This window comes from Callorhinus ursinus, unplaced genomic scaffold, assembly GCF_003265705.2.
Source record: "Callorhinus ursinus isolate GAN/ISIS: 27379988/994484 unplaced genomic scaffold, GSC_fseal_2.0 scaffold6, whole genome shotgun sequence".
Lineage (NCBI taxonomy): Eukaryota > Metazoa > Chordata > Mammalia > Carnivora > Otariidae > Callorhinus > Callorhinus ursinus.
In genome coordinates, this window is record NW_027397068.1 from 2,729,496 (window position 1) to 2,744,413 (window position 14,918).

The 14,918-nt window shown below is 35.4% G+C and overlaps 1 protein-coding gene across 3 annotated transcripts in view; it reads right to left on the reverse strand.

Moving 5' to 3' along the window:
- Positions 1–14,918, reverse strand: part of LCA5 (lebercilin LCA5) — a 76,993-nt gene that overhangs the window by 35,267 nt on the left and 26,808 nt on the right. For all 3 annotated transcript variants that reach the window (XM_073893542.1, XM_025858517.2, XM_073893541.1), the window contains 2 exons: positions 14,162–14,498; positions 8,938–9,467 (listed from right to left, as the gene is read on the reverse strand). In XM_073893542.1, coding sequence (XP_073749643.1) covers positions 8,938–9,467; positions 14,162–14,357 — 726 coding nt within the window. In that variant the 5' untranslated portion in view covers positions 14,358–14,498. The remainder of the gene's footprint in view (positions 1–8,937; positions 9,468–14,161; positions 14,499–14,918) is intronic.

A 14,918-nucleotide genomic window follows, 5' to 3' on the forward strand; every position in this document is an offset into this window, starting at 1 on the left:
ATCAAAATCCAGGAGGTACAGAGAACCCCCCTCAAAATCGATAAAAATAGGTCAACACCCCGACATCTAATAGTAAAACTTACAAGTCTCAGAGACAAAGAGAAAATCCTGAAAGCAGCTCAGGACAAGAGATCTGTAACCTGCAATGGTAGAAACATTAGATGGACAGCAGACCTACCCATAGAGACCTGGCAGGCCTGAAAGGACTGGCATGATATATTCAGAGCACTAAATGAGAAAAATATGCAGCCAAGAATACTATATCCAGCTAGGCTGTCACTGAAAATAGAAGGAGAGATAAAAAGCTTCCAGGACAAACAAAAGAATTTGCAAACACCAAACCAGCCCTACAAGAAATACTGAAAGGGGTCCTCTAAGCAAAGAGAGAGCCTAAAAGTAACATAGACCAGAAAGGAACACAGACAATATACAGAAACAGTCACCTTACAGGCAATACAATGGCACTAAACTCATCTTTCAATAGTTACCCTGAATCTAAATCAGCTAAATGTAAATTGGGATCAAAAGACACAGGGTATCAGATTGGATAAAAAAAACAAGACGCATCGATACACTGCCTGCAAGATACTCATTTTAGACCCAAAGATACCTCCAGATTGAAAGTGAGGGGGTGGAAAACGATTTACCACACTAATGGACATCAAAAAGCTGGGGTGGCAATCCTTATATCAGACAAATTAGATTTTAAACCAAAGACTATAATAAGAGATGAGGAAGGACACTATATCCTACTTAAAGGGCCTACCCAACAAGAAGATCTAACAACTGTAAATGTCTATGCCCCTAACATGGGAGCAGCCAATTATATAAGCCAATTAATAACAAAATCAAAGAAACGCATCGACAACAATACAATAATAGTAGGAGACTTTAACACATCCCCTCAACGAAATGGACAGATCATCTAAGCAAAAGATCAACAAGGAAATAAAGACTTTAAATGACACACTGGACCAAATGGACTTCACAGATATATTCAGAACATTCCATCCCAAAGCAACAGAATACACGTTCTTCTCTAGTGCCCATGGAACATGCTCCAGAAGAGATCATATCCTAGGTCACAAATCAGGTCTATGTTACCAAAAGATGGGGATCATTCCCTGCATATTTTCGGGTCACAATGCTTTGAATCTAGAACTCAATCACAAGAGGAAAGTCGGAAAGAACTCAAATACATGGGGGCTAGAGAACAGCCTACTAAAGAATGAATGGGTCAACCAGGAAATTAAAGAAGAATTAAAAAATTCATGGAAACCAATGAAAATGAAAACACAACTGTTCAAAATCTTTGGGATGCAGCAAAGGTGGTCCTAAGAGGAAAGTATATAGCAATACAAGCCTTTATGACGAAACAAGAAAGGTCTCAAATACACAACCTAACCCAACACCTAAAGGAGCTGGAGAAAGAAGAGCAAATAAAGCCTAAACCCAGCAGGAGAAGAGAAATAATAAAGATCAGAGCAGAAAACAAAGAAATAGAAACCAAAAGAACAGCAGAATAGATCAACAAAACTAGGAGCTGGTTCTTTGAAAGAATAAGACTGATAAACCCCTGGCCAGACTTAACAAAAAAAGAAACGACCCAAATAAATAAAATCATGAATAAAAGAGGAGAGATCACAACCAACACCAAAGAAATAAATTATAAGAACATATTATGAGCAACTATATGCCAGCAGATTAGATAATTTGGAAGAAATGGATACATTCCTAGAGATATATAAACTATCAAAACTGAACCAGGAAGAAACAGAAAACCTGAACAGACCCATAATCAGTTAGGAAATTGAAACAGTAATCAAAAATCTCCCAACAAACAAGAGCCCAGGGCCAGATGGTTTCCCAGGGGAATTCTACCAAACATTTAAAGAAGTAATACCTACTCTTCTGAAACTGTTCCAAAAAATAGAAATGGAAGGAAAACTTCCAAACTCATTTTATGAGGCCAGCATTACCTTGCTCCCAAAACCAGACAAAGACCCCATCAAAAAGGAGAATTACAGACCAATATCCCCGATGAACATGGATGCAAAAATTCTCACCAAAACACTAGCCAATATCCAACAGTAAATTAAAAGGATTCTTCACCACGACCAAGTAGGATTCATTCCTGGGCTGCAAGGTTGGTTCAAAATCCACAAATCAATCAGTGTGATACAATACATTAATAAAAGAAAGAATAAGAACCATATGATCCTCTCAATAGATGCAGAAAAAGCATTTGACAAAGTACAGCAGGCTTTCTTGATCAAAACTCTTCACAGTGTAGGGATAGAGGGTACATACTTCAATATCATAAAAGCCATCTATGAAAAACCCACAGCGAATATCATTCTCAAAGGGGAAAAACTAAGAGCTTTTCCCCTAAAGTCAGGAACACGGCTGGGATGTCCACTATCACCACTGCTATTCAACATAGTACTAGAAGTCCTAGCCTCAGCAATCAGACAACAAAAAGAAACAAGAGGCATCTGAATCGGCAAAGAAGAAAGTCCAATTCTCACTCTTTGCAGATGGTATGATACTTTATGTGGAAAACCCAAGACTCCACCCCAAAACTGCTAGAACTCATACAGGAATTCAGTAAAGTGGCAGGATATAAAATCAATGCACAGAAATCAGTCGCATTTCTATACACCAACAAGACAGAAGAAAGAGACATTAAGGAGTCAATCCCATTTACAATTGCACCCAAAACCATAACACACCTAGGAATAAATCTAATCAAAGAGGCAAAGAATCTGTACTTAAAAACTACAGAATACTCATGAAAGAAAATGAGGCAGACACAAAGAAATGGAAAAACGTTCCATGCTCGTGGATTGGAAGAACAAATATTGTGAAAATGTCTATGCTACCTAGAGCAATCTACACATTCAATGCAATCCCTATCAAAATACCATCAAATTTTTTCACAGAGCTGGAACAAATAATCCTAAAATTTGTTTGGAAACAGAAAAGACCCCGAATAGCCAGAGGAATGTTGAAAAAGAAAAGCAAAGCTGGTGGCATCACAATTCTGGACTTCAAGCTCTATTACAAAGCTGTCATCATCAAGACAGTGTAGTACTGGCACAAAAACAGACACATAGATCAATGGAACAGAATAGAGAACCCAGGAATGGACCCTCAACTCTATGGTCAACTAATCTTCGACAAAGCAGGAAAGAATGTCCAATGGAAAAAAGACAGTCTCTTCAACAAATGGTGTTGGGAAAATTGGACAGCCACATGCAGAAGAATGAAACTGCACCATTTCCTTACACCACACACAAAAATAGACTCAAAATGGATGAAAGACTTAAATGTGAGACAGGAATCCATCAAAATCCTAAAGGAGAACACAGGCAGCACGTCTTTGACCTCAGCTGCAGCAACTTCTTCCTAGAAACATCGCCAAAGCCAAGGGAAGCAAGGGTAAAAATGAACTATTGGGACTTCATCAAGATAAAAAGCTTTTGCACAGCAAAGGAAACAGTCACAAAACCAAAAGACAACCGACAGAATGGGAGAAAATATTTGCAAATGACATATCAGATAAAGGGCTAATATCCAAAAATCTATAAAGAACTTATCAAACTCAACACCCAAAGAACAAATAATCCAATCAAGAAATGGGCAGAAGAGGGGCGCTTGGGTGGCTCAGTCCTTAAGCGTCTGCCTTTGGCTCAGGTCACGATCCCAGGGTCCTGGGACCAAGCCCCGCATCAGATTCCCTCCTCAGTGCGGAGCCTGCTTCTCCCTCTCCCACTCGCCTTGCTTGTGTTCCCTCTCTCACTGTGTCTCTCTGTCAAATAAAAAAAAATAAATAAATCTTAAAAAAAGAAATGGGCAGAAGACATGAACAGACATTTTTCCAAAGAAGACATCCAAATGGCCAACAGAAACATGAAAAAGTGCTCAACATCACTGGGCATCAGGGAAATCCAAATCAAAAACTCAATGAGATACCACCTCACACCAGTCAGAATGGCTAAAATTAACAAGTCAGGAAACAACAGATGTTGGCGAGGATGCGGAGAAAGGGGAACCCTCCTACACTGCTGCTGGGAATGCAAGCTGGTGCAGCCACTCTGGAAAACCGTAAGGAGGTTCCTCAAAAAGTTGAAAATAGAGCTACCCTACAACCCAGCAATTGCACTACTGGGTATTTACCCCAAAGATACAAATGTAGTGATCTGAAGGGGTACGTGCACCCCAGTGTTTATAGCAATGTCCGCAATAGCCAAACTATGGAAAGAGCCAAGATGTCCATCAGCAGATGAGTGGATAAAAAAGATGTGGTGTATATATACAACGGAATATTACGCAGTCATCAAAAAAAAAAAGAAATCTTGCCATTTGCAACGACGTGGATGGAACTAGAGGATATTATGCTAAGTGAAATAAGTCAATCAGAGAAAGACAAGTATCATATGATCTCACTGATATGAGGAATTCTTAGTCTCAGAAACAAATTGAGGGTTCCTGGAATGGTGGGGGGTGGGAGGGATGGGGTGGCTGGGTGATGGACACTGGGGAGGGTATGTGCTGTGAATTGTGTAAGACTGATGAATCACAGGCCTGTACCTCTGAAACAAATAATACATTATATGTTAAAAAAAAAAAAAGAAAAAAGAAAAAGACAGTAGGAAGGGAAAAATGAAGGGGGGAAATTGGAGGGGGAGATGAACCATGAGAGTATGGACTCTGAGAAATAAACTGAGGGGTTTAGAGGGGAGGGGGGTGGGGGGATGGGTTAGCCCGGTGATGGGTATTAAGGAGGGCACATATTGAATGGAGCACTGGGTGTTATTCGCAAACAATGCATCATGGAACACTACATCAAAAACTAATGATGTAATGTACGGTGACTAACAAAACATAATAAAATAAAATTATAAAAAAAAGATTAACTTAGTGTTGGATAAAGTAATAAAATTGGGTAAATGAATGAAGCACAAAAATAAAAGCTAAATTTCACACAAAATTAAGAAACTCAATAGGAAATATTTCAAAATCTGGGTTGATTACTGAGATTATGAAAGATATAATTAGACATAATGGGCCAAAGGCTTTAGGAAGTATGAAAAGGTAAGCTAGAAAGTAGAGAATTACCCTCAGGTGGGTTGCCAGGGCTCCTCCATTCAGAAGAGAACTAGTATATGGTGTGACAGCTGAAATGAGATTGATTTGAGAGAAGGAGGTTCATAATAACATATTAAACGTCAATTCCAATATAACTTCAAATACAACAGAAATGAAGTAGTTTAGATCTCCCAACCAAACTGAGGCTTATAATTAATTTATACTCCTGAAATTTGAAAGTAAACTTCTAAAACCAAGCTATTCCTTCATGTGCATAAAACATTTATAACCCCTTGTGAAAATAATTATTACAACAAAAACAAGCTTTGAAATTTCAAAATAAAAGTTCAAAGATAATTTTCTCATCCAGAAAGAACTGAGACTATTTATAATTGCTTTAAAGAAAATAAAATACTTAGGTATAATCTAACAAAACCTGTATGGATCTATATCCTGAGAGTGACAAAATGATGATGGAAGAAATCAAAGATGACCTAAATAAGTGGAAGAATATACTGTGTTCGAGAGTAGGAAGGTTCAACACATCATTTCTCCACAAAATGATCCATGTTTAATGCATTTCCCATTAAAATCCCAGGAAGGTGTTTGTAGACAAAGACAAACTTATCCTAAAGTTTATATGGAAAGGCAGAGGACCCAGAATACTTAAAATAGCTAAACTTTTAAAAATAAAGCATAACATGAGACAAATCACTCTACCTGATGTTAAGGCTTATTATGTTGCCTATAATTATGTAATGTGTGGTATTAGCAGAGGGACAGACAGAAAGATCAATAGAACAGACTAAAGAATCCAGAAATAGACCCATAAAAACATGCCCAACTGATTTTTGACAAAGGTGCCAAATTCAATGGAAGAAGGTTACTGGAGGAACTTTGCAACAAATGGTTACTGGAGTAACTGGACACAACAGGTAATAAAAAAAAAAAAAAAACCTCAACCTAAACCTCACATCTTATACAAACATTAACTCAAAATGGACTTGAAAGTCAAACACAAAATCATAAGATCTTTGGATAAAAACACAGTAGAAAATCTCGGCGGCTACAGGCAAAGGGTGATAAAAATAGGCAAAGAATTCTTAGACTTTATACCAAAGCATAATCCATAAAAGAAAAATCTGATAAACTAGATTACATCAAAATTTAAAACTTTCCCTCTGAACAACCCTGTGAAGATGAAAAGACCTAAGCAACAGACTGAGAGAAAATATTTGCAAACCACATATCTGACAAAGGACTTGTAACTAGAATAAATAGGCAAAAAAAAAAAAAATGACCAACATGAATAGAATCTACAGATGGCAAATAAGCACATGAAAAGATGTACATCATTAGCCATTAGGAATGATACAAGTTAAAACCATGAGATAGCACTAAACACCTATCAGAATGGCTACAATGTAAGAGTGATAACATCAAAAGCTAGCAAGGATGCAGAGAAACTGGATCAATTACACATTGCTGTTAGAAATGTAAAATAGCACTGCCACTCTAAAAAGAGAACGACGTTTCTTACAAAACCAAAAATGCATTTATCATACAACCCATCAAGTGCACTTTCAGGCATATATCCCAGAAAAATGAAAATTTATGTTCACACCAAAAACTGTATAAGAATAATCACAGCAGCATCATTAGTTAATAGCTAAAAACCGGAAACAATGGGATGTACCATAACACTCTCTGATATACCCATACCATGGAATACCACTCAGGAATAAAAAAGGAACAACTATTGATATATACCACTTGGATGGAGCTCATGGAAAAAAAAAATGAAATCTATTCATCTCAAAAGGTTAAATACTACATGATTCCACTTATATTAACATTCTTAAAATGACAAAATTACAGAAATAGTGAACAGATTAGTGGATGCCACAGGTTAGAGAGAAGGCAAGAAGGTAGCTGTGCCTTTAAAAGCTGGTAACACAGGATCCTCGTGATGGAATTGTTCTGCATCCTGACTCCGGTGGTGGTCACATAAATCTACACATGTGGTAAAATTGCAAAGAACTAAACACATACACACATGCAAACACGAATGCATGTAAAACTCGTGGAACCTGCTTAAGGTTGATGGATTGTATCACTGTATCCAAACCAATTTCCTGGTTGCAATATTATATTGCAGTTATGCATTATGTTACCACTGCAGAAACTGGATGAAGCATATATGGGATCTCTATATATAATTTTCATACAAAGGCATATCAGTCTATAATTAACTCAAAATAAAAAGTTAAAAACTTTTTTACCTCCAGTAAGAAAAGAATGGAGGACACTATACAGTTAACTATTTTAAAGACATCACTACAGATGACTGATTTTCATGCTCCCAAGTGGGCAGTTACATAATTAACCTCCATACTACTACTCAGAATCCAAAGACTTGTTTTTCTTCTCTTCCTTCTTTCTCCTCTTTCCCCCAACACTCCATAAACCTCCTTCATAACTGGCTATGAGAGAACCATAGCATATGTGTGTGTGTCTACATTGCGACACCGTGTTCTCTCTAGTTTTATACATACACAGGTGTTTTTTGTTTGTTTATCATTATTAGCATTCTGTGCTCTTGGTTCCCAATTTTAAAATTCATGATACAGCACATTTTATACTCCTCTTTAAAAATAATTAAAATGTTTGTCGTTTTTTGTGACAATAATTGCTTTCAGACTCTGCCCCCACCCCACCCCAAGTTAAGTGGCCCTTTAAAAAAAAAGTTTCTACATCTTTGCTCTACAGTTTGGGTTGATCACTGGTGAAGCCTACACAACAGGGTAACTTCTGTGCACTGAAAACAGAAGATAACAATTGCTAATTGTATAGAATAAGTTAGGTACTTTTTCTAATCACTGAGGTACACCGTGTTAGTAAGCCATTGCCCCTGGGCTTAGCATCGGCATACCAAACATGGTATAGTATACAAAGAAGCACTATAACATACCATGTATTAAAAACACGTAATTAATACATTGCAGAAAGTTAATTTATTTGTAGTTCTGACTTGCACTTGTTCAGAAAGCTCTACTAGCAGGCATTATTCCTGTACTTTTCCCCTAGCTTTGCTTTCCAAACTACTCATCAATTTTCATAAGCCCTAACTCAGGGCTTCTGTTTGATATACATATATACACACACATATATTCACATATACATTGTATACATATTTAGTTCTATGCAATTTTATCACATGTACGCGATACACACACGTACAAGGTAGCATCTAATACAAATTCTTTGTGTAACAGTCATGGGGTAGTACTCTTTTTTCAACTTGTTTCAAGAACAATATCTTTTTAAAAGCTCTGCTATATTCTCAGACTAGTTAACAACATTCTTCCACCTACCTCTCATATTAGTTTCTATCTGGGGGAATAAGGGAAAGCCCTGCCCCCAAAAATGTCTTTTACAAATGTTCTAAGAAATAAAAACAAAGTATTTTTCATGTGGCATTTCTTACACAATGGCCCCAAATGTCAGTTTTATACACTACAGCTATTAGTGTATCATTTTCAATTTTAGAAAAACAATCAAATAATCAAATAATGTATTTCTCCAAAATGACTAAGATTCATGGAATTAAACACCCATTCATTAACAGGTGGCCCATTAACGTGTAAATTTTTTGTATCTTGCTCTTAAATATACAATCTTAATTTTTTCCTAATCTCTTAGAAAGATAATTTTAAAAATATTTTAAAAAATAGTTTTCATTCCCAACCATATGCTGAACTGCAATAAGCAGTCTTAATAGAGCACATTAAATATCCAATGAAAAACAACACAAAACAGCACAATTAGAAGCTGTATAAGTTTTACCTTAATTCTTCTCTCGGTGTCATCTAATTTTAACTCTGCTGAAACTAGTTTCTTTGCCAAATCATCTCGCTCAGGTAGGTGTCTAGCTTCAGACATCTTTTTCAGTTTCTGTAAGGAAAATTTTGTCCTAAATAGTTCACCTTCTGTATCTTTTACCCTTTTCTCAGTTGCCCGTTCTTTCTCTTGAGATTTTCTTAAGCGTTCTTTGAGTGCTGTAATCTCATTGTTATGACGAGCAATAAGTTGTGAGATTTCATTTTCTGTATCTTCAAACTTATTCAGGGCTTTCTCCTGTCTGTATTGAAGCCTTTTCAAAGCCTTATTTTCTTTTAGGAGCTCAGCTAACTTGACCTGGAGTTCAGTTACTTCATTCTGCAATTCATTGATTTTTAGCAGTCTTGCAGAAAGAACCCGTTTTGTTACAAGATCAGTATCTTTCCGAAGTGGCTCCCTATTGAGGCTCTGGGAGCGAAATCCCACTCGGACTCCCCTTCTGTTTGGTGGACCCTTAGGGCTTGGCTTCCTAGGGGCTAAAAAAGAAACAGTAATAATGTAAAGTGAAAGCTGGACCAATGTAATATTATTTATTCATTCTAACACAAATGGATCTATAACATTCTTTATTTTGTTCCTTAAAAAATGATCTTACAATATTTAAGTATCAAGTTTTATTTAGACTCTTAATATACTGTTTTCATTAAGAAAGGTTCAGAATCCTTTTTAAGAAAGGTCAAGAATATTATGACTTATCAAAATGTTATCCCAATGGTTTACAGGAAATTATTTTACATTGCTTTAAAAAATGGCAGCATCAGACTATGGACTCTGAGAAACAAACTGAGGGTTCTAGAGGGGAGGGGGCTGGGGGGATGGGTTAGCCTGGTGATGGGTATTGAGGAGGGCACGTTCTGCATGGAGCACTGGGTGTTATACGCAAACAATGAATCATGGAACACTACATCAAAAACTAATGATATAATGTATGGTGATTAACATAACATAATGAAAAAAAAATGGCCAGCATCAAGCTTTACCATTTTTAACTTTATACGTAAGATGGCAAGCCAGAATTCGAACACGAGCATCATCAGCATCAGCATGGGATTTAATAAACACTGGACAAAATACTGTGATACTCAAGTAATTTATGCCAAGATATTTGGGATTATAATTTGGAATGTGGAAATGTATGTTTTCTCTAATTAGAACTCTTTTTCTTTATTTGGGGAAACAAGACAACACACTGTATGACAAGAAGACTTGGGTTTGGGACTTTGATTTACCACTTAATAACTCCTTGGGCAATTTTGCTAAACCTTTCCAGGTCTATTTTCCCCACCCGTAGAATGAGGATAACACCACCTACATAACTAGGTTGCTGTGAGGATTAAACAAAGAATGCATGTAAAAAAGGAATTCTCCACAAATATTCTCTGTCAGTAATAACTTAATCCCATTTATCAGTGATTGAAAATGACACTTTTAGCAGTACAGATGTGATTTTAAATGCTTGCTCAGGGGCTTTCTTTTGTGTGAGGTTCAAATCAAAAACATTTGACATAATTTGAGAACAAGATAAAAACAAAAACCTACACCCTAAAAAATATAGGCATATGAAATCTTTAAACTGTACATATTAAATAACATTTCACAAAAATTTGAAATGTCATTATTTTTACTACAAGTTCATTAAACTTAGACCCCAACATACAAAGCACCTGCCTTTTAAAAAGACATATGGAAGTCTGCCTCAGTTGAGAATAATGAACTTTAATCTCCAAGGTGACTGCATTTTTTCCAAGAAGGAAATGCATTCCAGAGGGGGGAAAAAAAAAAAAGAAAAACTAGAAAACTCAACCTTTCCCTACCCTCTCTCCAGCCATGGATACCTTGATTCCATTATGTAAACAGGTGAAGAGTAACAAGTAATATTTACAATTTATATTACAAAGTTTCATTTAAAAAAATGAAAGATTCTAAAGAATGTGTTTTGAATGTGTACTGATTTGGGATTTCAGTTCTATAATTGTTTGAATACACAAAAGGACGTGGTAATAATAAGAAATGGGGGGAAAGCCTGTAAGTCTGAACTACACTTTCCAATATAGTAGTAGTCACTAGCCACATGTGGCTTGAGAGATTTGAAATGTGGATAGTCCAAACTGAGATATGCCATAACTGAATTTCAAACACTTAGTTCAAAAAAAGATGCATAATGTTTCAAATACAGTGCTTTTAACTACATTTTAAAATGATATTTTGGATATTTTGGATTAAATAAAATATACTATTAAAATTAATTATATCTGTTTTTCTTTTTTAATGTGGTTATCAGACAATATAAAATTACATGTGTGGCTTGTGTTTGTGACTTGCATTATATTTCCCCTGGACAGCACTGCTCCAATTTTATTTATTTATTTTTTAAGAGTAAGCTTTTTTTTTTAAGATTTTATTTATTTATTTGACAGAGAGAGACACAGCGAGAGAGGGAACACAAAGCAGGGGAGTGGGAGAGAGGGAACACAAAGCAGGGGGAGTGGGAGAAGGCAGACGCTTAACGACTGAGCCACCCAGGCGCCCCAGCACTGCTCCAATTTTAAATTGGGGCATCCATCATTTCAATTTTCTTTCCTTCCCAACACACTGAGTTAACAGTTTTGGTATCCATATACTTTCACGAAATATGTACGTACTCAATTCTTGGAATGACAGAAACTTTATACATATATTCTATTAGCATGACTACAAACTGATCATAAAAAGTATACTTAACCTGAACTCAAAAATATTTTCTAGCTGCCATTTACTTTTTTTTCATTTTTAAAACTATCAAGATGAATTACAGTGCTAATAAGAGAAAAGATGATTGACTGTCATGTGTATCACTCTTCATTTACCCCTTGTTAAGTCACTATGAAAAAGAGCGTGAGAAAATATTGTTTTTTCTTCCTTCAGGTGATAAAACTAAAACATGACTCCTTTAAGAAACACATAGTAAAGATGAATTATCCAACTATAAAAGACTTAAGATGTTTATACTATTGATAAAACATGAAATATAAATATATAACATGTAATATATAAACATGTATAACTATTAAATTTTATCATGAATATAACTTTTGATAAAGCAACAATTTTATTTTAAAAAATAATTAGATATGCTGAAAATTAAAAAGAGGAAGAATGTTATCAAACATGCAAATCCACAAATTCAAGTGTTTAAGATGCTATTTTAATCACATTTGTTCTTTCCTTAGTTGACTGTACACTGCCAGCTTAAAAAGAAACTAATTCAGTGTTTAAGGAAACACTAAAGTGTTTAACTGTAATTTGTGTGGTCCTATTGATTGATCTAAGGTAGACAAATTATCACAGACTTTAATTCAGAAGACAAAACAAAGGAGAAAATAGTACAAGTCAGATTGAAGATAATAACTGAAATTTTCTGCATCACGTTAGAACTGTTTCTCAAAGCTTTTTCTCAATTATCTTCTTAGATAAGGTTAAGAATTTCTGACTCCTTGGGGCGCCTGGGTGGCTCAGTCGTTAAGCGGCTGCCTTCGGCTTAGGTCATGATCCCAGGGTCCTGGGATCGAGCCCCCACATCGGGCTCCCTGCTCGGCGGGAAGCCTGCTTCTCCCTCTCCCACTCCCCCTGCTTGTGTTCCCTCTCTCACAGTGTGTCTCTCTGTCAAATAAATAAATAAATAAAATCTTAAAAAAAAAAAAAAAGAATTTCTGACTCCTTAATTAGGTGGGCTCCTAAATTTCTTCTGGGGGAGTAGTGAAAAATTAAAGTATTCCTACCAATAATACCAATAATTCCCCAAATATGTAAGTTATTTCTTAGGAATAAATAGGCATTTTCTAAGGTTCAACCCTATAGTCTATCTGTTCTTAATTAGATAGCAAAAGTTTAATATCAGATCATGCATTCAAACACAAAATCAAAACAAGAGGCTCACACTGAGACAGATTTGGAGGAAAAGAACAAAAACCTGCAGCACTGTACAGGCAAAAGAAAGAAAGAAAAAGAAAAAACAGCTAACTGTTGTAAGAATAACATTCCTAGGAAGTTAGATCAGGGTCCGCAAGAGGGATGCTTTCAAAAGTAAAATATTCTTTCCAGAGTATTTTTTTAAAGCAAATACTACTTTTCAAAGTAAAAATTTATAAAGGCACATTTAATTATACCCCTGCTTTAATCTGTTCAATAGCTAACTATTTCCCCACAGAAACAGACAGCCAATATATTATAGGTTTCAAGGTGTTTCATGACCTGACTGACCTGTTTTCCTTTTCGACTTCCAATTTTACCCCTCCCTGTGCCTTACAATCTAAACTCTATATAATCCTTCTAAGCTAGTGTTGTTATAACTGTGCTGTATTCATTAATGTATACTGTAATTACCTCATTTACCTTAGCTTAATTTTCTATGGTGTATTTTTCTATGGTTGTCCTTAGATACTTTGTTACTAAGTACAACTGGGGGTTTCTGACCAGAAATTCATTAAGATGAAGAAGAGATTTCTAGAACAATACCTTGTCAAATTATGTATTAACATGTAGTTCCAAACTAGGAACATTTTAATAAGACAAATTATTTCTAATGATTAATCCTGTTTCCATTATAACACAGTTTTACAGAAAACAGAGTGGTAGTCCCAAGTCCCAAACTCCATTTCTAGATTTAATTCAAACTTTTGCAGTAAGCACTGTGTAGCCTAGAGGAAGTAATTTTACTCTCTATATAAAAATGTCCCTTAACTACTTTATAGCAATGTCATTTGCTGCTTTTTAGAGGTGAAGATTAAAAAAGGTATAAACATTTTGTGATTTTTTTTTTTTTTTTTTTTTGCCTTCACAGTACCTCAGCAACACCAAGACAAACATTTATTTAGGGAGAACAAAATGAGAAGGCTTATTAATGGTTCCTTCTTCTGTATATAGTATGATTTTGATTATAACAAAGGATAACACACAGCACCATAGGCAACAACTATATATAACACTATATATACAACTATATATATATATATATATATATATATACATACAACAATTATATATACAAAAATACATCTTATTCAAAATGTAGATCAGCCCATTTCCATGCATATATCCATACATACATAATAACAGAAGTTTCATTCATACAACTTTCCTAAAAACTCAAAATGAGTCTTCTAGGTCCACTGGACTCTTAAAGAATGCTTACCTTGATGATGCACTTGGCTATCTGAAATTTGTCTTTTAGGATTTTTTCCCTTAATACCCGTAGGTGAAGAACTGACCAGCGATGACCGGCCAGAAGACTGTGGGGTAGATCCAAAATCAGATGAACAATAAGAGTAATGGTATTTGCCTGTCTTACTTTCTTGATCATTATCTGGACTTCTTTCTCTTTCCCCCATGGTTTTGAAAAATAGTTTCTATTCACATAATTTCACAGATTCCTTTTTCCAAAAAACTCCATGACAAGCCTGAAGAGCAATGTTTAGAGTCTTCAGATCCTGGTGATAATATTCATGTCTGCACTTTGTTTCTCTAGGTATCTGTAGTAGAGATTAACACATTAGCAACCAGAAGATACACTTTTTGCCCCTACAATTAAGGAAGGGGAAAGGAAACTCATTATATCTCGTGAAATACGTTTTACGGTTAATTACAATGAAAGATACTAAAAGCAAATAATATACTGTTTATAATTTTTAAAATTCACCTATATTTTCACACATTGTTATTTATACTATTTGGAGAATAGACAGAATGTTGTAGGCTGGACAGAGAACATGTAAAATGCCTGACATATAATTGTTTTTGAATAAAAATTAACTGAATTTGACTCCCTTGAATCTTAAGATTTATAATAAAGACAAATGCTGATTTTTGACAGACATATAATGACCAAATCACCATTTTTTTCTTTTCTGGGGAGGCAGGTGGTGGTTAAGGCAAGCCTGCCTACAGGAACA